Source organism: Peromyscus eremicus, chromosome 5 (genome assembly GCF_949786415.1).
Source record: "Peromyscus eremicus chromosome 5, PerEre_H2_v1, whole genome shotgun sequence".
Lineage (NCBI taxonomy): Eukaryota > Metazoa > Chordata > Mammalia > Rodentia > Cricetidae > Peromyscus > Peromyscus eremicus.
Window position 1 is genome coordinate 22,508,838 of NC_081420.1, and position 26,432 is coordinate 22,535,269.

The 26,432-nt window shown below is 43.8% G+C and overlaps 1 protein-coding gene across 2 annotated transcripts in view; it reads left to right on the top strand.

The window, feature by feature from the left end:
• The window catches only part of Elovl2 (ELOVL fatty acid elongase 2), a 43,255-nt gene that overhangs the window by 3,078 nt on the left and 13,745 nt on the right, over positions 1-26,432 (top strand). For both annotated transcript variants that reach the window (XM_059263130.1, XM_059263131.1), the window contains exon 2: positions 22,599-22,662. In XM_059263130.1, the coding sequence (XP_059119113.1) occupies positions 22,599-22,662 (64 nt within the window). The remainder of the gene's footprint in view (positions 1-22,598; positions 22,663-26,432) is intronic.

A 26,432-nucleotide genomic window follows, 5' to 3' on the forward strand; every position in this document is an offset into this window, starting at 1 on the left:
TCATGCCAGTTCAGGGTGGCTGTCTGTGTTTTAGTTGGTCGTGCTTTGGAAGTCATTACATTGGACAAACAGCTCTCAGTAGCAGGCATGTCAAATCCATCTCTTATCTCTGAGACCCTTTCCACTCATGAGAGCCTCGCTGCCACCTTAGACCCAGCACTAGGCAAGGAAAGGTGCTCACCTTTCAGCCTGCACTCAGGCTGCTGGTAATTCCACCGGCTCTCTAGGTGACTGTGTCAGAAATCTGATTCTTGGTCCATTCTTTTCTTTCATGTTGTTTTTTGTCCAATATTCTCAGGTTTTTGTTTGAAATGTTTTTATTTCTAGTGTTTTTCTCACCTCTACTCTTTCTGCCATGTTTACCCTTCCTACAAGGTTTCTGGTTTGTTTGTTTTTTTCTGGTCTCTTGATTTTTAATTTCTTGCCTCTGCTGAGAAATGATGTTATTGAAACATTGGTCTCTACATCTCCCTATTCTTCCCTCAGTTCTTTCTTATGTTAAATCAGAATGGTTTCTCTTTTGTAGTTCATTTCTAATATCTAAAGAATCATAATTACTTTAAGTGACAGCCTGGTATTAAAATTATCCATCTAAGAAAAAAAGGAAAATAAGCCACAGAAAGAAAAAAGTAAAACTGATCCTGAAAAACATTTTTATAACTTTATTGAACATGAGCTTCATTTAATCTCTCAAGAGAAATCAGTGGTTCCAATTATTAATAGCAGCGACCATGACAGTGGTGACCTCCCACTGAGTGATGCTTGGTGAGAAGCAGAGAAGGCACAACACAGACACAGGACACTGGACAGGTGGTCAGAAAACCCAGCTTCAGTGCTGGCTGGATGACCACTGGTTCTGTCCCTCGGGGCAGGTCTGACACACTGTTTACCAACTTGCTAAGTGGGGTTAATCTTTTGCATATGATTATTTTGTTAACATCAGATGGGACCCAGCCAGGGCTCTTCCCTGCAGAGTCGTGGATCTGTCTTCTTCCACCGCTGTGATTAGATCTATAAGCACGCTACTGAAAGCGGAGCCTGCCTATCTTCTCCATATACACCTCAGTACAACTACTAACAGTCCACTCAAGTGCTCGTGGCCCCTTCTAATCCTATACTTACTAATAGTGTCTTTTGTCTTTGTATCTCTTACTGAATTCAAACTTCCGGAGGACAGGTGTTGTCTGTGTTCAGTAATGTATCTCACTATTAGGTGATCCTCCTAGGGATGATGCTATCATATCATAGGCACTAAACATTATTGCAGGTTGAGAATGTGAAGGCCAGAACTCCTGATTCCCACCACACTGCTTTTTCTCCATTATCTGCAAGGGTCTATTGAGGAATAATCATTTGCTTTGCAGAAACACAGTACATTCCTCCAGCCAGTGGCATGCCATAGCATTCAGCAACATTTGCTTTACCACAGGGCAGCCAGGCCTGTGCCTGTGTTGTATTTAATAAGCTATCACCTGTGTATCATCCTGGAGCTGCATTTGCATTTCACAGTCATATTTGTGATCATACTATTACTTTAAAAAACAAAATCTAATCATAAATTCTTCCTGAAACTAAAACATGCATTTCTGTAATTGTATCTAACAATGTACTTTGTAAAAGAGGCCAGGTTATATTCTTATTTATATGTAATGAAATTTATAGTGTTACTTTTTTACTGAAATTAAAAATGAATATTTTCTTAATATAGACAAAGCTGTGATCTATGAATTTTCTGGTAGCTTTTCACTTCACATATATTTGTGGTAGTTGGCCGTTTAATTATAACTTTAAATACACTGTAGGCAGGGGAGATTGTGGTCAGTAAAGAGATGCTGTGCCAGCAAGAGGACTTGAATCCAGATTCCTGGCACCACATAAAAATCAACAACCCAAAAGCTAGGCATGGTGCAGAACATTGTAATCTCAGTACTGAGGGGGCAGAGACAAGAAGATCCATGGGCTTGCTGTCCAGCCAATCTAGCTGCATTGGAAAGCTCTAGATTCAGTGACAGACTCTGACTCCAAATGTGGGAGGGCGCATATTCTCAGTGTGCATCCCTAGAATGACATGAGCCCCTGCCCATGCTGCAAGTATAGCAATACGATTTTGTATTAGTGAATATTTAATATTTGTACTCATTTAAACATAATTAGGCTCTAATATAGCTAAAACATTAGATGTTTTTCAGTGCATTTTTATACATACTATTTTGAAGTTTCCCTCATAAGAAAGTGAATCCTACAACACTAAGCTTACAGCATAGGTAAGAAAATTGAGTTTCAAAGAAGATAATTTGTTCAAGGTCACATGCAGAGGTACCTTTTTCATTCCTCCATAGTGCCTTATCCACTAGCCAATATGAGTGGACCTTCTTACACATTTATAAAGAGTCAACATTTAATTTCAGTATGGTCCCATTTTTATACACAGAATGGCAAAGCGAGTAACTTTGCCGTGTAGTTTCCACCCAGTGAGTTACACACATGGATACACACATGGATGCCTATGCAGGTTGAACATTCTCTGAAATGCTTCTTAACAGAGGTAGCTTGGATTTTAGGATTTTTTTCAAGATTTTGAAGTATTTGTAAACACAAATCCTAACACAATGGCATATCTTGAGCATGGTAATTCTAAACACAGAATTCATTTATTTCCATAACACATCTTGTATACAACCTAAAGGCTATTTTACACATTTTAATATACTTATGTTTTGACTATAGCATGAGGTCAGTTGTGGCATTATGTCAGTACTCAAAATGTTTTAGATAGTCAACCTGAATGTGTGTATACATACACACACATTTAAATATTAAATATGTAAACATTAAAGTTTCATTTCATATATACAAGATCTGGAACATACAAGTGTTACTTACATAACAGGAACACCCATATAGTAGATGAGTAGCTTTCAAGCGTCAGGTAGTCTCTGGTTTGATTAGAATACCTGTAATATTAAGACCACCAAAAATGACGACAACAGCTTTGCACATTTTATGTCTTAAGAGTTTATCATTTGGTTTTAATTGCAGTGCTTTAAATATGTAATTATATTGTATCTTTCGTGTGTTTAGGCAGAACTTGATTTGTGAGATCTTTGAATTCTGTAGGTATTAGGACTACTTGGAGACCCTTATTTAGTTGACAGGGTCAGAACACTTATTGGCCATCACACTAAGGAGTTAGATTTAAATTAACTTGTACCTTTAAAGATGAATGTGTCTATATTGCAGAAACACTGTTTGTTCAGTTCTGTTCTGTTCTGTTTTGAGATAGGATCTCACTTTATAAGCCAGGCTGGCCTGGAACTTGCCACTCCACCTCAGCCTCCTGAGTGCTGTTTTCAGCATTCACTTCAGCTGGCTTTCCTCTCTGTGTCTGGAAAAAGAAGCATCTTGTGTGCCCGAGCCACCCTGCTCCTGATCTTAGGGCCTTCCTTAAACTGCCTGAGGGAGGACACTCAGACCCATGGATTTCTTGGCTTAGAAATCAGATTCATAGCCCTTGGTAAGACATGGCGAATTCAGCTTGAGTGGGAGGGCACTTTTAGCTCTGGAGAAATGCCACTAGGGCATCCCATCCAAACTGTTCCAGGGGGTTCTTTCACATCCTACTCCAGAGGCTGAGCAGTTGTTATTCCTTTGTATCGTCAATACACTCAGCCCCCTTTCTGGCCTTTTTTTGTGTTCTGACTCCTAAAAAGAAATGGCACTCATCACAAGTCATTTTGCAATTTACAGGCTGAAGTTTGTTTCAAATGCCAAGCACAAAGCAACCACAGCTAGTAACTATTGTGAGCCTTAAATAGTAGTATGCTCAGCCACCAGCCACTGTTGCTAGATGCTGTCAAGTTCATTTTGCAAACTAGGTTAACTGGCTCCTAAGTGTTTTTCCTCTTCCAATTTAAAAAGTAAGTGGAAAAGTCCCTGGGTTAGGACTTTCTGCAGAGAACTCTTAATCTTATCAGCACTTGCCTCCTATGGCAGAACAAGCCTTTGTTACAACAGTCCTGAGTGCAGACTTTGGAATGAATCGTTTGCTCTTCTTTGAAAAAATGATATCTACTCTCTGTATTGAGTAACTTACTCTTTTAAAACTGGTTTTAAAGAGACCTACAAATGTCTGTCTCCTGAGGGAAGAGCCTGGGATCTGCATGCCAGGAATCAAGTGCACACAAATTTGAAACCTAGTGCTCTGGAGCTGAAACCAAGAGGAGTGCTTGTACTTGTAAAAATGTTCAGTGTGTGCCTCAAGGAGTTGGGATCCACCTGGAAGTGACTGGGTCGGTTTTGGTGTGTGGGAAGACAATGTGTAGAGCTGACTAGAACCTCACAGGTAGAGGAAATAACCAGTAAGACCACAGAAGGTAAAGGATTTGAGAAACGTCATCCTGGGAGCACTTTGTGGACAAGGCTGTGTCTTCACAGAGCCTAGTTCATGCTAGGATAGTTCAGTGAGTGCTTTAATGTGGACAGTTGTGGGCTTTGTGACAGGAAGAGATGAGTCAGGCCAGGTTTGGACGAGTGCTAAACTTGAGAGTAAGATGTAGGTAAGATTTTGAAGGAGGTAGATAAGGGTGGTTGTGTGAGGAAGAGGCATTCTGTGGGAAGGTTAACCTAGTTACTATCCAATCCAAGGCCCTGAGCATCTGGACATGGGGCTTATGTAGGGGCTTAGCTAATAATATGTTGATTCTTTTCACTAGTTTTCATTAGTTTTTAAAAATTCTCTCTTCAGTTCCATACTCTTGGGTTCAGTTCCTTGGTCTCTGTGTCCCCCACGTTGTTTAGCCATGTGAAGCTTAGCATTCTCATCTCTAGAATGGAATACATAGTGAAGACTAGCTCAGATGAGACACTGAGTGTAAAGCCCTTCCCAATAGGCAGATGGCAATTGCTTACTGAAGCTTGGGCATCTCCAACTTTACAGCTGTCTTTACAGCTGTGACTTCCTGTATGCATGAATTAGAGAGGTTTTCAACTGTTTTGATTAATTTAAACACATTTACATTTAAAAAGAACCTTACATCCCTATGAAGATGGATGTTAAATTTAACATTCAGGATTTCCCAAGCCCCCACCCCAGAAGAATGAAAATGTGGGAAGGTTTCATTGGCTCATCCTCAGATCCCTGAGGCTACAAAAATTCTATTCATGTAATTGATGAAAAAGGAAAACCTGAAACACAGCTTGCATGTGCATTTTAAAAAACCATTTTCTTACTGAGTGATTCTCCCTGTAGAAGCTCTCATGTCATAGCAAAGTGCCTGCTTTTCTAAAACTGCCATGGATTTGAATAACAGCTTTAGGCAATCCAGAGAGCCTCCTGTAATCAGATTAAGCCATAGCTATTTGTTCAACCACCCACATCAAATTGCCTGACTTGAGCTTCTTAATGGTGCTTAGCCTAAGGCCTTAGCCCCTAAAAACACTCTACTCAAGAATATTTCTTCCATCTCTGCCTTTCCCAATGCATCCTCATTCCTTCAGTTACTAAATCTAAGCATAGCAAATAATTGGATTTGTGTGTTATAGAGAAAGAATGCATTGCTTCTCTTGTCTATCAGTTTAGAGCTAATGAAAATAGGCGAGACATTGAAGAATATGAGTGAGAACAAAATAAGTGGAGAATGAAAGACTGTGTTGTCCAGGCGGGATCGTTGGAAATGCAGTTTGCAAGTACTAGGACCCAGCCTGGCTGGAGTGAGTTTACTGTGTAAGGCACTGGTGGAAGACAGGCATGGGGGGACTCCATGCAGCCTGAAGTTTCTGGGTCTCTGGGTAAAATTTACACTGCCCTCCAACATAGCGCTTCACGCTTCACTTTTTGGTAGAGTGACTCAGTCTGCCATGGCTTGACTCTCTATCCACCCCCTTTCAAGTAAAATGCATTCCATGTACATACCTTGTTTATGATTAGCCCCAACCCTAAAACTGTGAAATATAACACCACATGTTTATTTGGTATGTTAGTGTACAGAAACACATCCCGGCATCATCTGTTTAGTTGATAGCTTGTTAATGCTTGCTTTAAAAAAAAAAATCTCTCTACCACCCAGTCTGTAAGAGTGAGCATTTCCCCTGCCATCTCTACTGCTGATTCCAAACCACAATGGAGCCTGCACATAGGAGACGCAGGGAGAATACTATTTGATAAGCAGATTTGTAGCTTTCCCATGTTTGAGGATACCAAGACTTGGAGTCTAGTTACAAATTCAGAATCGTAAAAACAAGTGCTGAAGTAGCCCTGCTTGCTAGTGGCAGGGGAATCCTGAAACCTGGATTTTGTCATTTGTAACTAGCAAGTGGTGGACCGGGGCCTCAAACTCCCTTCATGTCTGTGTTTCCTTTCCTAAACAAAGTGTTAACGTAGGCCAGCTTACTAGCAGAAGGGATATCTTGAAAACTGTACACTTTGCAGTCATTTGTGGCATGTTTATGTATTGTGAAAATGTATGATATTTGAAATTCCTGAGACTTGATGTACATCATAGAAAAATAGTTTACATTAGATTTTTGTGCACTGTACAGACCCAACTTAGTCTCTTCTACTTTTCAACGCTTTGGAAGCAAATTGTGTAGAGATGTGGGAATTAGTTTATGCAGCCACTTGGGAAACAAAATTATGTGGTTTTAATGGCTTGCTGGGAAACTTTTCTTAGGGCCTTCAAGTGCTTTCATGGCTCAGACCTCCAGTAAGGAGCAGGTAGACAAGTGCATACATCCACAGCCACAGCCAAGCCGAAGCACAGGAATGGGGACATCTCCAGCATGTTGACAAATCGACCTGACTTCTGGTCATGAGGATCACAGGAAGGAGCATCTTGGTTTTGTTCTAGTGGCATGGAAAGTTCTAAATAGACAACCAAATGAGGCAAGCAGAAGGGGAAAGATGGACAGGTGTTGATCTTGATAAGGGTAGTGTCCAGAACATGGAACTGTGCTGAGACAATCAGGTCTCCCCCTGACACTGTGAATTCTAGATCATTAAAAGGCTAAAGAAAAATGAAACGTTAAAACTATTGGCAAATAGAGGGTATGGTATGGGTAATTTCTTGGCACAAAACATAATATATGTTAGGCTGGGACTATAGGTCAATGGTAGAGTGTGCTTGGCATGGATGAGAAGATACCATAGGCCAAGCTTTAAAAAATGAGGATAGCTAGAAGGGATTGCAGTAAATATAACAAAAAGGTAGCATGCGGGACACACAATGATTTTGAAGCAAGAGGACAAGCAACCATGAGAAGCGTGGGGTGATGGTCATGGAAATAACAGCTCACTAAAGAGGAGGCTTTCATAGTATGCTGATAAACGTGTAAAGACACGCACAACTCCCTCCGGCAGTAATGTGAAATGCAAACTGATACCACATCCTACCCATGAACTTGACAAAGATTAAAAGCTGACAGTGGCAAATTTCACAAATATTATAAAGCAGTGGGGTAGGTTTCACAAAAAAATTAAAAAATGCATTTCCTAAACAGCATAGCAATTTCACAACTAGATTTTCCCCATAGAAACTTTTACTTATGAGTATTAGAGATTTTTATAAAGCATCATTTTTGTAATAATAACAGAAAACTATAACTAAACTATCCATCAGGAAATAAGTAATGTGTTAGATTCCTATGGTAAAATGCAGCCTGTGGATGAATGAACTAGATTGTAGGTTTCACCGTGAACAGATGCCATCAAATACTGAATGACAGAACAAGCTACAAAACAAGTAGATGACCTATACAGAGTGTGTAAAGCCTCCAAAAGCACACAGCTGCTCTTTGTGACTGTCACATCAGGTCTGTCTGTCACAGGGACCCAGGCTGAGGAGTTGAGCAAAAGGAAGTCATTACTGTGGATTCACTGCTTCATTACTGTGTTCTTATCTTCATGCTTAGCCTATCAGAGACTCAAACAATTGCTGAATTAATGTTAAGAGATTTGAAGCAAATATGACTTAAGCACATGCATGAGATATATTGTTTGTGTATGCATGCATACATATGCACATGTGTGCATGCATGTATGGAGGTCAGAGATCGACTTGAAGTATTGTTCCTCAGGAGCTGTTCTTGTGATACGGTCTTGGTTTTTGAGATATGTCTCTCACTGGCCTGGAACACACCAAGCAGGCTGGTCTGGTTGACCAGCAAGTTCCAGGGATCTGCCTGTCTTGCCTCCCTAGTGCTGGGATTACAAATGGGTCTACCACACCTGGTCACTTTACTGGCTGAACTATCACCCCAACCCTGACATATTTTATTTTCTACATTTTAATACATTTATATCTTCCTGCCAAGTTAAAATTTAAATTTAGACATTGCTAAGTTTAAATTTGGGATCTGTGTTAGTACCTGAGGTCCAATGCCTGTCCTATATGAGCATATCCAAGAAGGGTGAGTCACAGGCCAGGAGACTGACTTTTGTTTCCTTAGACCCTAGTCTGGTCTCTTGGCCAAATGAACATCTGAAGGGACATTTTAGAAACTGAAAGATATGGTCAACAGTGGGAAAAATATAAGCTGATTGTCCCCTGTATGGAAAGAGCGTGACCAGATACACAAGCAACTAATCTCATCTTCTCAGCAATAAGAGCCGTCCTTGTTGGTACTCACTTCCACAGCGTGAGGGGAGTTGGTTACTGACAGGGAAACTGAGGTAAGCTGTAGAGAGAAATGTCATGGAACAAGGAGAACTTTTGTGCTTAAATTGCATGGCATAAATATTTGTGCTTTACAACTTTGAATTCATGTCAGGGAATCCATGTCCTCTCTCCTTTCTCTTCCACAATTAACTTTTCCACTCAGTGTTGGTTTTGAGACACTTAGGCTGCCTTCTCCAGTTCACCTGGAGAACTGGGAATGTGTCTTAGTGGTAGAACACTTACCTGCCAGGCACAGGGCCCTGGATTTGAGGCCAGCACCACAAGATAAAACAGCAAAACACTTCAACTGGAACGCCTGACTCTCCTTATTAAAGCACTGCATTTCCCTTTTAATTAAGAAGGCCATCACTGTTGAGGGCTCAGAAGGTAAAAGCACTTGCCACACAACCTTGATGATCTGAGTTTAATCCCCAGAACCCATGTAAGGTGGGAGGAGAAAAGTGACTCTGTAGAGTTGTCTTCTAACCTCCACACAGCTCCATGGCATGCACATGTCACAACATACTCATCCTCTACACACACACACACACACACACACACACACACACACACACACACACAAATAATAAAAGGTCATCACTTTTGAGACAGGTTACTTAAAGGATATTCCTTTTCTATAATGTCACTCCTTTTAGTATTCAATTAAGGTGGCAGTGGAGTTGTAAGCAGAGGCAGTGTGCCCCACATTGGGATTTGAAAATGCAGAACACTTAATTCTTGTCTCTTCTGTGCCAACTTTGTGTCTTGAGCTGTCATAGATGGCTTTACAAACGTGCAATTATTTAATATTCCAGCCATGCTGTTGTGAGATGTTTATTTTCATCTCACAGAGCGAAGGGACCACTCAGGTTGTTTCCCCCAAGAGTGTGCTCTTCATGTGAGAGCCATAGCCACGCCTGTTCTTTGCATTGACATATGGTGTGCCATGCTGTGTCCTCTGGAGCTCAGGTGACCTTCTGACAAATACCCAATTCCAGACTGTCCCAAAAAACCACACATGGAAGAGTGGTGAGAAGAATTGGCATTCCTGCAGACAATAGTAGCTTCTTGCTGCGAATGGAATAGTGTGGTTTTCTTGCCTAAGCCTCACTTACCTTACTTGTCACCAACAATGCCTGTCTTACAGAGTAGGGACTTGAATGCACTGGTAGCCTATATTACACCCAGTACTTGGTGTGAACAAACCATGGCCACTTTCATTTAGTGTTACATTATCAGTCATATGTGTGTCCTATATAAAATGAGGACATAAGTGACAGTAACTCTGGAATTAGGAGTTTTTGATACCTTGTCTTAAAATGAATGAAATATATAAAGTAGGGTCCTGACAGCTCTAAATGGCTAACATGGGAAAATTAATCTTTCTTCACCAGTGAAAATGTGGAAAGGAAAGGAAATCCTACAAGCATTAGTGCATTTCAGGGGCATCCGACTCATCTGATGAGATGATTGCTCTGGGCTGGATCCCTGCTTGCTTCTAGTCAACAGTATTCCTCTTTGGTAAGCAGAAGGGTCAGAAAAATGAATCGAGGCCGTGGCTAATCATGGAAGATAAGGATATGCTTTTCTAGGGTAGTGTATTTTAATCTACTATAGAGTTAAAATGCTATATCCAGATCCAAAGCTAGGAACCAAATCCCCAAGGAAGTAACAGGGGAACTCTCTAGTTGTCATTTGCTTGATGGATGTGAGTAAAATGTGTGTCTATCACCCTGCCCCACACCTAATCCTAATTAGATCTATTGGAAGGGAGAATGTTAGGGGAGAGTTTGAGACTCAGGGAAATGGAATTGGTTCTTTCAATAGAAATACAGTGTTTAGAATATAAGAGAGTTGATAGTTCTACCACATTCTCGGGGTGTTCACTTACGTTGACAACTAGTGAATCCAGATGCAAATGCTGGTCAGGCATGGTGACACTTGTCCAAAATCCCAGAATTCTGGAGGTGGAGGCAGGAGGATCTCTTTGAGTTTGAGATCAGCCTGGATTACATAGTGAGACCCTGTCTTAAAAAAACAAAACAAAAAACTGAAGGGAATGCTCTAGAACAGTGTTCTCAACTTTCCTAATCCTGATACCCTTTAATACAGTTCCTCATGTTGTCATGACCTCCAACCATAAAACTATTTGCTGCTGCTTCATAACTAATTTTGCTACTGTTGTGAATTGTAAACATCTGATATTTGACCTCAAGGGGTTGAGACCCACAGGTCGAGAAGTACTGCTGTGGAAGGTGAGGTAGTCCTGAGAATACTACATAGGCAGGCATGTGTCTGAAATCTCATACTCAGTGGATCTCCACCTCTGTGGAAGAAGGAAAAAAGGAAAGCAGGGTCAGATCATTGACAAGTGGAGGAGGGGAGGGGCAGACAGGAGGGAGGCAGAGCTTCTGGAGCTGATTGGCTGCAAATGCAGATGCTAAGCTCAAATGCCTCCTTTCCAATTAGCCCAAGAGCTACCAAGTGGAAGAAGAGTGTTGCTTGTGTGTGACTCTGGAGGGAAGACGTGGGATGTTCAAGTCATGCAGGAAGGGAAGAGATGAGCACTAAAGCTCTCGGCGAATGAGAAACAATGAAAATGGCATGTGCTGCTGGGCTTTTCCTAGGGAGTTAGGGACGTTACCGTCAACATGGGGTAGAAAGCAGTTATTCCAGCTTTGGGTGGAAAGTTGAATTAGATGTCTGTGAATTGTAACTGTCAATAAAGTTCCCATTTTCATCTAGAGTTTAAAAACATCACTCCAGGGCCCGTGAGATGGCTCAGCAGGTTATGGAATGTGCTGTCAGCCCTGACAACAGGAGCAGGATCCCTGGAGCCCACGTGATAGAAGGAGAGAACTGACCCCAGCAAGTTGTCCTCTGACTTGTGCACACACAGCTTAAGTCAATGACAAAATTATTGACAAATCACTCCTGTGTGAGCTGATTTCTATTCATAACAACACTGTATGTTTCACAGCTAATTCTTAGGCCCTTATTGTAGATTTGTATGAAAAGAGAAAGTATAATAAAAAGTGATATTTTCATATTTTTAAAGTTACATTTCAAAAATATATTTTTTGAAAAGCAAGTTTAAGAAATGCATAAGTATTCATACCGAAAATTTCTCAATATTGGCTTGTTACTGACAAATGTCTGTTGTTAAAAGACGAGTAATTTAAAGAGTTGGATATTGTGATTACATTAGTGTTCCATGAACTCTTAATAAAAAATCCTTGATCCAGTGAGAAATGTTTTAGCAGCAGCTACTTCCGCTGTCACAGGAAGGAGGTGTAGCTGAGATAATGAAGTCCACGGCCACACAGCTTTCACTCATCGGAGTCCAGAGAAGAACCTGGGTCTCCTGACTCGTGCCCTGCTGCTTCCTGCCTTGTTAGAGTGATCATCAGTGTCACAGTGAGACATCTGTCTTTGAGGTTTCTGTGGAATTGGGAGAAGCCACGTGACGAAGTAGGATTTTATTTAATACATGAGCCATCGCAGTCCTCTGCACCCCAACTTCCCATTAAGTACATGTGAGCTGAGAACCTTCTGGGATTCTTAAATCTTAAAAATCTTAGCAGAAATAGGCTTTACTCTGAATGGTGTTACCTAGGGAGGAGTAACCATTGTTGGCATGGTCAGTGGCTTTCTTTGCAGTTGAGTGGTTCCTCCATTAGAAGAGTCTATAGCCCAGAGAAGAGCAGAATAAGATGAACATTTGGTAAAAATCAACTCTGTAGCAAGCGCTGCAAGCCCTCTTCTGTGGCTGTTCCCAGTGGCTTTCTTCCTAAGTCTTTTAGTAGTCAAAGGACCCCTGTACCGTGAGACTGTGGGCATGCACACAGTGCAGTCGACAACTGCGTCTTCCCCGCAATGCCTGCTTGTCAGGTGCAGCAAAGGAGGTTCTCTACTTAAAATCAGATTCCAGATATACGTGGTGGAGCATCGCAGCCCCAACCAAGCTTCACCTGTAAGTAGAACCACTGCTGCTCCTCCTGAGAGACTCACAGCAGACACCTGCCCTGGCGGCCCACCTGAGACTCACAGCGGACACCTGCCCTGACAGCCCACCTGAGACTCACAGCGGACACCTGCCCTGACAGCCCACCTGAGACTCACAGCGGACACCTGCCCTGGCAGCCCACCTGAGACTCACAGAGGACACCTGCCCTGACGGCCCACCTGAGACTCACAGAGGACACCTGCCCTGACAGCCCACCTGAGACTCACAGAGGACACCTGCCCTGACAGCCCACCTGAGACTCACAGCGGACACCTGCCCTGACAGCCCACCTGAGACTCACAGAGGACACCTGCCTGACAGCCCACCTGAGACTCACAGCGGACACCTGCCCTGACAGCCCACCTGAGACTCACAGCGGACACCTGCCCTGACAGCCCACCTGAGACTCACAGCGGACACCTGCCCTGGCAGCCCACCTGAGACTCACAGAGGACACCTGCCCTGACGGCCCACCTGAGACTCACAGAGGACACCTGCCCTGACAGCCCACCTGAGACTCACAGAGGACACCTGCCCTGACAGCCCACCTGAGACTCACAGCGGACACCTGCCCTGACAGCCCACCTGAGACTCACAGAGGACACCTGCCTGACAGCCCACCTGAGACTCACAGCGGACACCTGCCCTGACAGCCCACCTGAGACTCACAGTGGACACCTGCCCTGACAGCCCACCTGAGACTCACAGAGGACACCTGCCCTGATGGCCCACCTGAGACTCACAGAGGACACCTGCCCTGGCAGCCCACCTGAGACTCACAGAGGACACCTGCCCTGACGGCCCACCTGAGACTCACAGAGGACACCTGCCCTGACAGCCCACCTGAGACTCACAGAGGACACCTGCCCTGACAGCCCACCTGAGACTCACAGAGGACACCTGCCTGACAGCCCACCTGAGACTCACAGCGGACACCTGCCCTGACAGCCCACCTGAGACTCACAGCGGACACCTGCCCTGACAGCCCACCTGAGACTCACAGAGGACACCTGCCCTGGCAGCCCACCTGAGACTCACAGAGGACACCTGCCCTGACGGCCCACCTGAGACTCACAGAGGACACCTGCCCTGGCAGCCTACCCACCCTGACCTTTCTGCCGGGCCTGCTGCTGGCTGCCACAGACATTCACATTTCCACCCCTTGGACTGCTTTAAAGCTATACGAACGAGTTCGACTTTCTCTTTCTACACCAGCAATAATTTGAGAAAAAATTCAGTCTAGCATCTCTTTCTTTGACTTTTCTAAAATGCCTAAACCCAACACGCATTTTCTTTACGAACCAAATAGAAACTTCCAGTCCTTGCTTCTCCAGATACTAATTTGGCTCTTATTGGAGAAACACCTGGAACACCGTGGGGACTGAGACGTCACCTCTGAGGCCCCAGTCCTGAAAGCATTTCTGCTGAAGGAGAGTCAGGCAGGGGTCTTCCTCCTCCCTCCCCCGGCTGTCACCACCACTGTGGATGTTGCAGGATTTATGTCTTCGCTTTTACAAGTGGAGGAAAAAACACTACCAAGCTTCCACGGTTGCATTAACCACAGTAATCACATGCTCTAAAAGTAAGTTTGAGAGGTGAAAAACTAGATGAAGAATTCTGTCTAGAAAATATTTTCAAAACCAAAATATCATGACATAAAACAGTGTAATTGAATGTTTCTTCTGTAGAAATCAGATAGTTTCTAGTGGTTCCTCTAGGGAACAGATTGAGCACATACTTTTCAAAAGGAATTTGGTTGTACTCTCATACACATGGCTTTGAACAGCTAGGCTTTTCTTTAATGTTTATGAAGCTGTTTTTACTTAGCACTTTATAGAAAATTAGAACATACAAAGTTTCCCTTCTGATTGGCGGGATTTATGCAGGCCACTGAGGCCCTGCAAAGCAATCTGTTGTTGCTGCCCTGGCCACACCACTGCTAATGAGGCCCCAGAAGTCTTCTCTTCCCAAGGCAGAGGCCCTCTCTTCTCTGAATTTCTAAGATGCAGGGACATAGGAAGGTTGTATATTGATTTCTCTGAAATATCTAGATGGGAAATTGAAACATATGCCTGTGGGATTTGGGAACAAACTTATCAGGCATTTTGTGTTAACCAGCCTCTCTCCACATAGTCCATCAATTAGGTCAAGGTTCCTTTTGTGAGTTTTGTATTTTTGTTTCAAAATCCGTGATAATTTCGTGTTGGCTGCTTGCTGATACATGGTCAGCAATATCTCAGGGTCAGTTCTTTGTGTATGAATCTGGCACTCTTCCCATCAGCTTTGAGGCTGGAAGAGAAGAAAGAACAAGAGGTCAGGAGAACAACCATTCATTATCTCTTTAAAACTTCAAGCTGGAGAGGGAGGGCCTCAGAGAGCATGTACTCATAACACCGAATGGCTTTTGTAATTTTAAAGAGTAGTCTACAGGGATGCAATAAGAGGTGTAAAATGATTGCATTTAATTAGGATCATTTTGTACTACAAAGTGCTTTCTACTGCCTAATAAATAGAAATATTTATAGTAAGAAAGGGGTTAGTAATATTTCATTAATGTGCTCATTTTAAAGGTATGGGAACAGTAATCCAAAACAGGATTTCTGATGTTGCTGAATTCTGAAAATGAGGGTCAAAGTCTTACATTTATTTATTTTGATAGTATGTTGACAAAGGCATTAACTTTGTCACATGTGTGTAACTCATAATAATTTGTCTTCTGCTTCCATTATCTGTAGACAGACCCTTTGTTACTACCCTCTTCCCTCCCCTAGAGGTCATATCTTTTGGCCACATTGCCTTGTGATTTACTAGTGATGAACATGAACTGTTAACATCCTATGATGCTGAAATATGTGAAAGTTGAGGACCTAAAGCTAGCCTGCAGTACTCTGTCACAGAGGCCAAAGAGAATGAAATTACAGGTCTTTGCACAGCCCAAGCTTCATTCTGCCTCCAGATGGTCTGCTGTTCTTATAATAACCATTAATGGCTCTCATCTGACACTGCAGAAGAACTAAGGGAGAGGTGTGACATCCTTCACCTTCTAGGAAAGACTGCAGTGAGGAGCCAGCTGTCACTTTAGTGACGACACACTGGCAAACAGAAGAATGTGTCCGAAGGGTTTCATTCAGCAGGGCTAGCTAGATCCTATTCCTCAACAGAGTCCTTTAGGAGCTGGTTTCACAGCTTAAGGGAAAATAGAAACTAAGCTAGCCACATGGCTATTGGGTTCTCTTGTTGGAATTAGCAGTTAAAATACGCCCGAATTTATCAAAAAATATATTGAAATGTTGTAGATATCTTTATAATATATAGCTTGACCTAGAAATAAAGCAGATATGACCTTTGCTTAGAAAATCAGGAATCAAATCTGGCCCGTGCTTTCCCATGAAAGCATGAGAAGCTTTGCTTTGTTCCGTATTCAAAGGGAAAGCACTTGTCCATGAGAAGCGCCGACCTGCTTCCCCTCTGCTTGGCACTTGACAACCAGGGCACAGGCAAACACAATTTCCTTTCATCGCCGCTGCTGCTTGTGAAAGAGCCTCTTTCTTCCCGTGTCCCTAAGACACGGAAACTGCAATCGTCCTGACTAGTCCGAGTACAGAAATCTGGCTTTGGCTTAGTCTCCAAGGAGTTTTATAGTAGCTTACCACTTCCTGTGGAAGCAGAGGTTGTAATGGCTGTGGCAAAGATTTTGACCTAGTAGAACTGCTCATTGTGAAACTGGGGCTCCTTGTTCAGTGTGTAGTGGATTTCATCTTACTCAATTAACATTAAGGCAAGTTATTTAGTATCTTTTAATAAGATCAAACTGTTATAAGAAGAATGTTTGCTTTTTATTTCCAGTCTCTTGGAGGGAAGGCCCTAACTTTTTTTTCAGTTGCTTGTGTTTTTTTCAAGTTATTTAAATTGATTTCATTGTTTATATTCACTGTGCATAGTACTATGTTACATAAGGACATTTTCAGACAAGCATGCATTGAGCATGTCCCCCTTCTCACCCCACCTCCTCTTCATTTTGGTTGCCTTCTCCTCCTAGGGTTTTAGCTCTATTTTCTTACCATGTATGTATAAACAGTTTTACATATCTATGCGAAATCTACCAACCATAGTGAGAAAACATATTAACTTTTGTTTTTCCAAGTTTAGGTTTGTTTGCTCAAAGTGATTATCTCCAGTTACATCCATTTTCTTGCAAACACCTTTGTTCTTTACTATTGCTGGAAATGTCATTCTCTACATATTCTATGTGTTTTTAAGTTCCCTCTTCTGTGTGGGACACCAAGATAGGTTGTGTAACTTAGCCGTGTGTGAGTAGTGTGCAGTGAACGTTGATGGGCCTGGAGCTCTGTGATATGTTGGTTCAGAGTCCCTCAGGAAGTCCCTGAAATCTTGAAGCTAGCTCATAGGGTAGATCTAGTTTTGTTTTGCTGAGAAATCTCCATACTGACTCCCACAGTGATTGAACTAGTTGACATTCCCATCAACGGTGTATCCTCACCAGCATTTGTTGTTTTCTTAAAGACCATTCTGATTTGGGTGAGGAGGAGTGTCACTATCATTTTATTTTGCATTTCTCTGATAGCCAATGAAGAACCATGACTTCTAAATTGATTAGAAAGAAACTAATATAATATATTCATTTTTATGAAATATATTTAATAAAATATCTTTAACTACTGAGTTAATATATAAATCATTTGTGCCTTATGAATATATTTTCAAGTATGCTTTTGGCTAGGGCAATTGCTCAGTGGTAGAGTGCTCATCTAGTATGCATTACATTGTTAGCTCGATTTTTGATGTGTCTTTGATAACCAAGCACCATCCTGCGCTCTATAGCCACTTGACGTGAACTTACGACTCTGTGTGTATGTGATTTATGTTTCACCTGTTTTTACCCCAGCTTTGAAAAATCCCCTCAAGTACTCTGTGCCCAGAGTCACATGTAACAGATCAGCTTTTTTGAGGAGGTCACCAGGGTTAGTCATGACTGACTTTGGCCTGTTGCTTTGTGACATCTGTGGAGATGGTCATCTTTGCTCAGACACCCTTTGTTGGGCAGGCCTCATGTCCACAAATAGTCTCCTCCATCTATGGATGCTGATTGGTTGCTGCACACTGCTGTATTGCTGTGCTGTTGCCCTGCCCAGTGTCCCCAACTCTTCTGGGTACTGGTCCTAGAGTCCTCAGTACCAGACTTCCTGCAGTGTTCTCTGGAAGTTGAGGAGAAAGCCTGCATCCTTTTTAGTACTTAGATTGTAAAATACTCCTATCTTGCAAACTCGGTGTCTTTGTAAATATAAATACATTCTTTTCTTTTCCTTTTTTGGGCAGGATCTTGCTATGCAGCCTAGGCTGACCTTAAGCTCAACTACCCTCCTTCCGGCCTCTCCAGTGCTGGGGTTGCAGACATGTTCCACCGTAGCTAGCTATCCTTTTCTTCTTGAGTATTGTCTTCTCTCTGCTCATGCTCCCTGACGAACAGCTGTGGGGAATCCCGGGAAACAGAGCCTTGTTACCCTTGACATCACTCCTTTAGTGTCCCATGTTCTACACTCAGAGGGCAGTGTCTGGCCACTCCATCAACCCACCTCTTTGGGCTGAATGCATTTCAGAACATTGCTTGGGTTCTTGTGCAAAGTGGACTGTCCCACCAGTTCACAGAGCATGCTGACAGCAGAGGGAGAGCCAGTCCTCTCACTCTAGCGCGTGCAGATAAAAGCAGATGGAGGAATGCATCCATGCCATGTCACACTCCAGAAAGCTTTTCTTGAAAGCCCATTACTGAAATTGTACTGAGCATTGATGGCTGGAACATCTAGAATAAGAAAGACTGGAGCCGTAGACGTTGTTCAGCAGCAAAGGCCTTGCCAAGAATCTAGAAACCCCTGGGTTCAGTTACCAATACTAGAAATCTATTTTTGTTTGTTTAGAGCTTGCCTAGTTGGCAGTTTCCATTCCTTACATTCAGCACAGCCTGCTGCTCCAGCCTCACTCTGATGCTTTGCTGGAGATTTTGCAGTCTCTCTTCTCTCTGATCTACTCTTCATTTGTCAAAGACAAATTCCCAATGCCCAGTCCATATACAATCAAACCTGCCGAGAAGAGAAGAGTGTTGTCGAAGGGGAGCAGGCAGAAGTGGAGCCCTAGAGCTTGCTAGCCTCAGTCCTAGGTGACTGGAGAACTCACTCATTAAGAGAAGCATTCCACAAGCTAAGGAACCCCTAACGTGTGCCAGACAAAGAGGCTATTGAGTAGTTTGAGAGAAGGGAAATGCAGAGAAAACAAAATGCACCTAAGAGGCATCCAGGCATTAGCCAGCAGAATCCACGCAGTGGCACAGAGGAAGCATATGATGCAGGAGGACCACTCCAGTAATCATACATGCCTGAGGCAGAATGCGCATGAGGACATGGACACAGGGAGGCTGAGCAAACAGTAGAGATCACTGAATCTGGCCCAGCCAGCCAAAGGGGTTAATAACAATTATTTGATTTTCTAAAATTCTCCACATTGTATGCCCAGTAAGAATGCTAGTTCCTGAGCCAAGTGTGGCAGTGCATGTCTGTAATTCCTATTCTCAGGACACTGAGGTGAGGGAACTGCAAATTCCAGGTTAGCCTGGCCTGTATAGCAGGGCACCACCAAAACAAGTTCCTCTTGTAATGGCCGATTAGATGTCAAAGAGTTGGGGTCCTTGTTATGATATCCATGGTTTGCCTAACTGCAGTCCACTGAGTGGAAAATAGGAAAGAATAATCCCCAGGAGTCAGCAACAGGCTCAGTGGTTGACAGTCATCCTGAGCCCTGGACACAAGGTAAAGGGTATGTTCCACAGTCCACATCTCCTTCTCCCAAGTTCCCTACAACTTAGTTCTGGCTTGAGGCTCTTGGGAAATTTCTGGCTCTGGAATCACACCCCATTTCCTGATTTGCTGTCACTGAATTTTTCAGCATTACTGTATTTGGAAACACATAAAAAGAAAAGTAAAGATTTTTACACTGTTACACTCAAATGTAGCCATCTGTTTGGTGTCTTAATGTGCTTGTTTTGAAAAGCAGTGAACTTCTGGTGAAAATGCCTATTCTGTCTTTAAACCATTCTCAAAAACTCTGCTAATAGAAGAAACACTCAAGATTCTGAGTCACGTTTTAAAATACAATACAATGCCACCATAGGCAAAAGCTAAAATCTACAAAATAGAGCCAGTGAGATGGCTCAGCAGGCAAAGGTGCTTGCTGCCAAGGCTGACAGCCTGAGTGTGATAGCTGGGCCCTGGATAGTAGACCGAGAGAACCACCCAATTCCCACAAGTTGTCCTCTGCTTTCCACATACATGCTGTAGCGTGTCTGTGTGCGTGCAGTTGCGACACACACACACACACACACACACACACACATTCATTGACATGCCTGTAAAATACCCAAAAGATAGAAGTGTGAAGAGGAGGAAGAAGGGGAAATAGAAGGAAGAGGAAGGAGAGGCAAGATCTCCAGTCCTGTATTCCCATGGCAGGATGAGGCTCATCTCTCCCAGCCTCCTGCCTCTGCTTCTACAGAATGGCTCTTAATTATGATGCTAATGGTCAAATGCAATGAAGCCTTCTTGGAGGTAAACCCAAGCTAGTGAGGTGCTCAAGATGTGCTTCAGGGGCTGGAGAGATGGCTCAGAGGTTAAGAGCACTGGCTGTTCCCTCCTGCCTCTGCTTCTACAGAATGGCTCTTAATTATGATGCTAATGGTCAAATGCAATGAAGCCTTCTTGGAGGTAAACCCAAGCTAGTGAGGTGCTCAAGATGTGCTTCAGGGGCTGGAGAGATGGCTCAGAGGTTAAGAGCACTGGCTGTTCTTCCAAAGGTCCTGAGTTCAATTCCCAGCAACCACATGGTGGCTCACAACCATCTGAAATGAGATCTGGTGCCCTCTTCTGGCCTGCAGGGATGTGTGCAGGCAGAACACTGTATACATAATAAATAAATAAATAAATCTTTAAAAAAAAAAAAAAAAAAAAGATGTGCTTCAGGAGCAGACCAGAAAAGAGCCCCCATTTGAGATAACCTGGTTGGACTTGACCTCCAACTAGTGCAGTTAGAATGGGTAGGCATCTAGTTGGCACTGGTGGCAAAAAGCTAAATTCGATCTTTCTTGTTCCCCAAGTGCTCACAGAAGCCAGTGGCTAGGGTGAGGGCATGTCCCAAGAAAGCTACTAAGGTTCCTGTAGTCTGCTGGATGGACCACCACTCCTCCAGGGGGTCTTCATACTTGTGGGAGTAGAAGCAGATCTTAGGAGTGCTGCTTCTAGCTGGTCGAGGTGAGGTGAATATGGTGGTAGAGATGGCACAGGGGTCCTGTGTTAATAGTGGACACCATTAGGTAGGCAGCCCAGATTGCTTAGGGTGCTCTGGGCTACGGCTTTTCGGTTCAATTCACATATGGTGCTCGTGGCTTTCTCTAAACTCTACTTTGCATATGGCATCATTTTCCTTTTGCTTGAAGATGTCTTCAGCAGACTCTGAAGCAGTCCTGTTGGCTGTAGGCTTCCTTATATGCATGTGCAAGTGTCCTTATTTAGCCCTTGTTTTTAAAGGATACTTTTTTCTCTGCAGTCCTCAAGCAAACACTGATCTGCTTTCTGCCACTATAGTTGTATTTTCCCAAGATTGCCTGCATTTCTACCATATGAGCCACTAGAGACCCTGGTCATCAGGGTTTCCTGGATGAGCTGTACCTGGGTGTGCTTGCTTCTGTGACTCTCCTGAATGTCTATTCTTCTCTCCTGAGACAGTGTCCCTGAGGGTCAGAATTCAGCAGGAACTTCATCTCTTCCTAGTGCTTCTCAAGGGTATCTGAATTAAAGCCTTTGCTCTTTTCTACTATAGCCCTGAGAGCCTCCTAATGTTTTTAGCCCTGGAAGTCTGAGTTACTCTCTAGACTGAGAACTCCATGAGGATGAGGACCATGTACAGCTGACTTGGCACTTGGCACCTAACATAGCACTGGCATCAGTGTTTAGTGAATGGCAAAGAAAGAAAGACCGGGTGCCCTTTTATTCCTTTTCCTTCTCTGCTCTCTCTTCCTGTTTTTTGTGTTTAGTTTCCATGTTGTAAGTACATTCCTGCAACTTTACAGCAGCAGTGAGTTTGTAGCCTACTAATCAGAGCGTCCTTAGCTCTTAAATTTTGGAAAATGGATTTTGAACCTGAGCAAACAAACCAAAAAAGTTCAAACATTTGTCCATGGTGTGGCAACCACCATGAGTCCATCTGTGAAGTTAATGCCGTTATCTGTTGAAGAATGGAATGTCTGACAGAGACCTGAATATCCACAGCTGTACAGCTGGCATTCTGTCCTGCCAAGATGTCACATCATTGCCCTTTCTCAAATCTGGAATTCAAAGACACCCCACATGGAAGCCAAAGATAAAACGGTGCTTTCAAAAGTTCAGGCTTGACTTAGCAAAGCACTTTTTACAGGGCTGTTATGAAATAAGAAAGATAAGGTTCCTGACTCACTGGCTGGCTGTAGTGGGGCTTGTGAGTGCTGTCCACTCCCCAGCCTCCCTTCCAAGCTTCCTCAGGTACTGAAAACCCATTTTTCTTCTTGAAATTTCAGGATCAAAGAGTGAATAGGACTAGTGTCAATAGCTGAAGCCATCCAGGTCCTCTCCTCAGATGCCTGAGCATCAGTCCTCCTCTCTGAGCCTGGCCCGTCAGAGTATCTGAGCATGAGGTGCTGTAGGGGGTCATGACACGCTACTTTGAATCTGGAGCTTACTCTATGTGAGGCTGTCCTGAGGCCATCACATCAGCTGCTACCAAAGTAGTCACCTGAGATTCCTTCCCAGAACCCTGGATCCTGCTCAGTCTTCGTTCCCATTGCTTGAAGTGGCTTGAGAATTAAAAAAGAAAAACCTGCTTAATCTTCCCCTCTCTTTCAGGAGCATCTGAAGGCCTTTGATAATGAAGTTAATGCTTTCTTGGACAACATGTTTGGACCACGAGGTGAGTGAGCTGCTTGGGAACATGCAGGAAGAGTGCCATTTGCTTGTAGGAAAGGATTGTTGTCTCTGGGGTTCTGAAAACAGTGTGGCATCTATCCTTATGGACTGTAAACTGCCTACATGTGGTGCCCCTTTCCCAGAATAGCAGAATCCTCGTTCCTTCTGCCCTGCTGTGTCTCCTGGGATGAGGGGCAGGTGAGAGGTAAATTTTCCCCAGGGTATCAGCTGTGAAGCCTGGTAGTCCCTTTGCTTTCTCCATTACCTCTCAGCCTCCCATCAGAGCTTGTCTTCCTCGCTGACATGGATACAGCCCCTCCAGACAGCTTCTGACTCCTCCAGCGTGTAAACGTGCTTTATGTGCTGTTTCCCTACACCTGGACTTGCTCTCTGCCGTGTCTCCATCTCTCCTGTCTGCTCAGCGCCTCCTCTTGCAGACACCAGCTGTGGGCTTTCTGGGGTGGCTTCCTCTCTACTGCACCTCATTGCTCTAGACTGCCCATTTCTTTCCGCATAGGCTTCCTAGTGGCCGCTTGTCTCTTGAGAGCAGGAGCCGTGACCCTGTTCATTATCTATGACCAGGGCATGAACAGCTCTGGGAACAGAGGACTGATAGTTCTGACTAGATGAAGTCAGGACAGATGTGTTGCTTTATTTGGGTCTGGTTGTTTGACAAGCCTGCGGGAAATCCTTGGTTTCTACAAGGGGTTTCCTCAAGACTGTAAAGACAGGAAGAGGAACTGAAGTCTTTGCACTTCTCACAGCCTTTATATAAACTTGGAGATATTTGGATCATTCCCTGGTTTTCACTGAGACTCTGAAACCTGTTCTAAGTGAATAGTGACTTTTGTTTTTTTAATAGAAACTGCAGTTTTTTGGGGGGAGGGGAGCGGGGCAGTGGCTCTCCATTCTTCCCTTTGAGGATCTTTTGTGGTGGGCCAGCAGTGTCTGTCTGTAACCTCTGCATACCCTGCTTGCAGTTCTAGTGAGGTGAGGAGGAACTGGCCCAGAGTGGAGAAGATGGCCTCTTGCTTAGGCAGGATGCCACAGGAGCTGTGAAGTCTTGGGGACCACAGCTTTCTGTTTCTCTCAGCAGAGAGTTAAACATTGGCCTCTCTGAACTAAGTTCACACTAAACTTTGCTGTCAGTAGATTAGTGGAGCTAGAATGAACATAGACATGGGACCCACTGAGGAAAGGATTGCAGTTGTTTACTGCGCTTCAGTGGTTCTGGTGGAATTGTTTCCTTTGTAGCAGGGAGATTATAATGTTAACAGTTTGACCACTGAATTGGGTTACTATAGTCACATCAAGAATCCTTGTCCCTTCCTAAAGGTGACCCGCACTTACAGTGACTGCCACACCTAGTGACCTCAGAGGCATCCCCAGCTTTTTCTGATCTTGTGCACATCCTATCAGTAGCCTGAGGGATATGCCAGACACAGACAGAGTAACACTACACAAGTACCAAAGCAACAGCAGGGCAAACCCTTGCTCCCAAGTGTTAGTTGCAGAACTTATGATCACCTTTAACTGTGGCATGCATGGACAGCAGCATGACAAACACAATACAGATCTCAGGTGCTGTGTTCAGAGTGCCAGCTGAAGGAATTTACATGAGTCTCCTTCTAACTCTAAGGATGTTAGTTCAGGTAAGAGGAGAGGAGACTGGTTCCTCTTCACAGAGCACAGGCAGAGGGAAACCTAGCATGTGGGAACAGTCAGAATGCAGCCTAAGTATGCATTCCCTGGGACTAGGTGACTTTGAGAATGACAGAAAGATAATCCCGCAGTTCTGAAGTCAAGGTAGGGCTCACTTTGTTCCCTTGACATTATGGGAAGAATCCGTCTGCTCTCCCCAGGTCAGGTTGCTGTCAGTCTGGTGTTTCTTGGCCTCTAGCTGCATATCTATCTTCATGTAGTTTTCATTTATTCTTTTGTTCCTCTCTTGGAAAGACACCACTGACTGGGTTATGGTGTAATCTTAACACAATTGCAACCGCACAGACCCCAGTTCCAAGGGAAGTCACATGCATACAGCAGGTGTCAGGCTTGAACATGTCTTGGGGGGATGCAGTTCAGCGGCAGCATCGTAACACAGGTGGGGAAGCTGATCACCGTGAGCTTTCTGCCTCTGTGGCTGACGTTCCCTAAGGAACCCCAGGAACAGCTCTATTATTTCTCTAGGTGGATTGCTTTGAGAAATCTGTCAATACATGTCAAGCTTTAGACAGTGCCTGACATGGAGAAAGTCTTTGCAGTTAGCTATGGCAGGATAGCTTGAACAAGAAGCCAAAGTGGTCATTTTCTTGTTGAGCAAGTGCAGCTGTGGCTATGAAAGGGCGTGGGAAATGGCTCCCTTCAGAAGGCAGTCTTCATGTGGGTATTAAAGGATGGACAGGAGGGCACATAGCACATATGCTTCTAAGAAGAGTATGAGCCTGTGCCTGAAAAGCTGTAGCAGATCTGAACTCGGAGCTCCTATCACTTACCTGTCACGTGATCTCTGTCACCAAAGGTGCTGTCTCTAGAACACTCCTTGGCACAGTGGCGGTGCTCACAAAGGCACTCTCCTCATTAGTTTGGTTTGTAAGTGTGCTGAGAACAGGTCAGAATAGACGGCGTGGTGGACTGAGGCCGTGGGAGAACCAGCAAGGTGGAACCAGTTTTGTTGTGCTATCTGTGAAGGTTAGAACCAGCATGCAAATTTCATGATTCCAGGTTAATCTTTAAACAAAAGGAGACTAAGGAACAAATCTCATTTGTACCTACAGGTCACTTCCGAGTGTTACCCAGTGTTAGAGATTGATCATAGGCTGTTGTGTTTCACTCTCTGGAGGAAGAGCATCTGGTGACTCCTGGCTCTTGCCCCTGTTATTGACATGTCTAGTCCTGAGACAACTCTGTAGCCACAGTTTTGTATCATGCTCTTCTCAGCCACTCCAAGGCTTTGCCTCTTTGTCCTCAGTGCCCATACTCTCTGTTCTGGAATGCCACCACCCTGTAAGCTCTGGGTGCTGGGGGTTAGGATGCAATGTGCCCTCTTTCCTCTGTCCTTCCCAATGGGAGGGTCTCAGCGAGGAGTATGGGTTGAGGTGGCAGATGTAATTGAAATCCCGACACCACTGTCGTTGTATTCCTTTTCTCAGTTGTTTCTTCACCCATAAGATGTGTCGAGTTAGCATGAATAAATGCAGGAGCTGATACAAAGCATTCAGTGGTCAACTGAAGCCATTTGTCCCATGCAAGCTTTTCTAACTGAAATACATGTGTGGGCCGGTCTGAGCTCATGTGCTGTGTATACACAGGAACTGCAGACATCAGAAGAGGCATCAGATGCCCTGGACCTGGAGTCACCAATGGTTATGAGTAGCCATGTGGGTACTAGGCACTTGAACCCGAGTACTGTGTGAGAACAAGTGCTCTTCAACTCCAAGCCATCCCTCCAGCCCTTAAATATTAGGGTTTTTGTTGTTGTTCTTGTTTTTGAGACAAGGTCTCATTATATAGACCAGGCTGGTTTGGAACTCAGAGATCTGTCTGCCCCTACCTGCCAGATGCTGAGATTAAAGATGTATACCACCACTCCCAGCCCATGAAAGCTTTTGAATTTATTTTTATTACTTTAAATTGTGCATATATGAATATGTACACTTGAGTGCAGGTGCCCATGGTATCCATTCTAGTGAAGCTGGGTAACTGCTGAGTCATCTCATAAGCCCCTCTGAAAACTTAGCTGTGCCTCCCTGCTGCTCTCTGGCTTACTTACGTCAG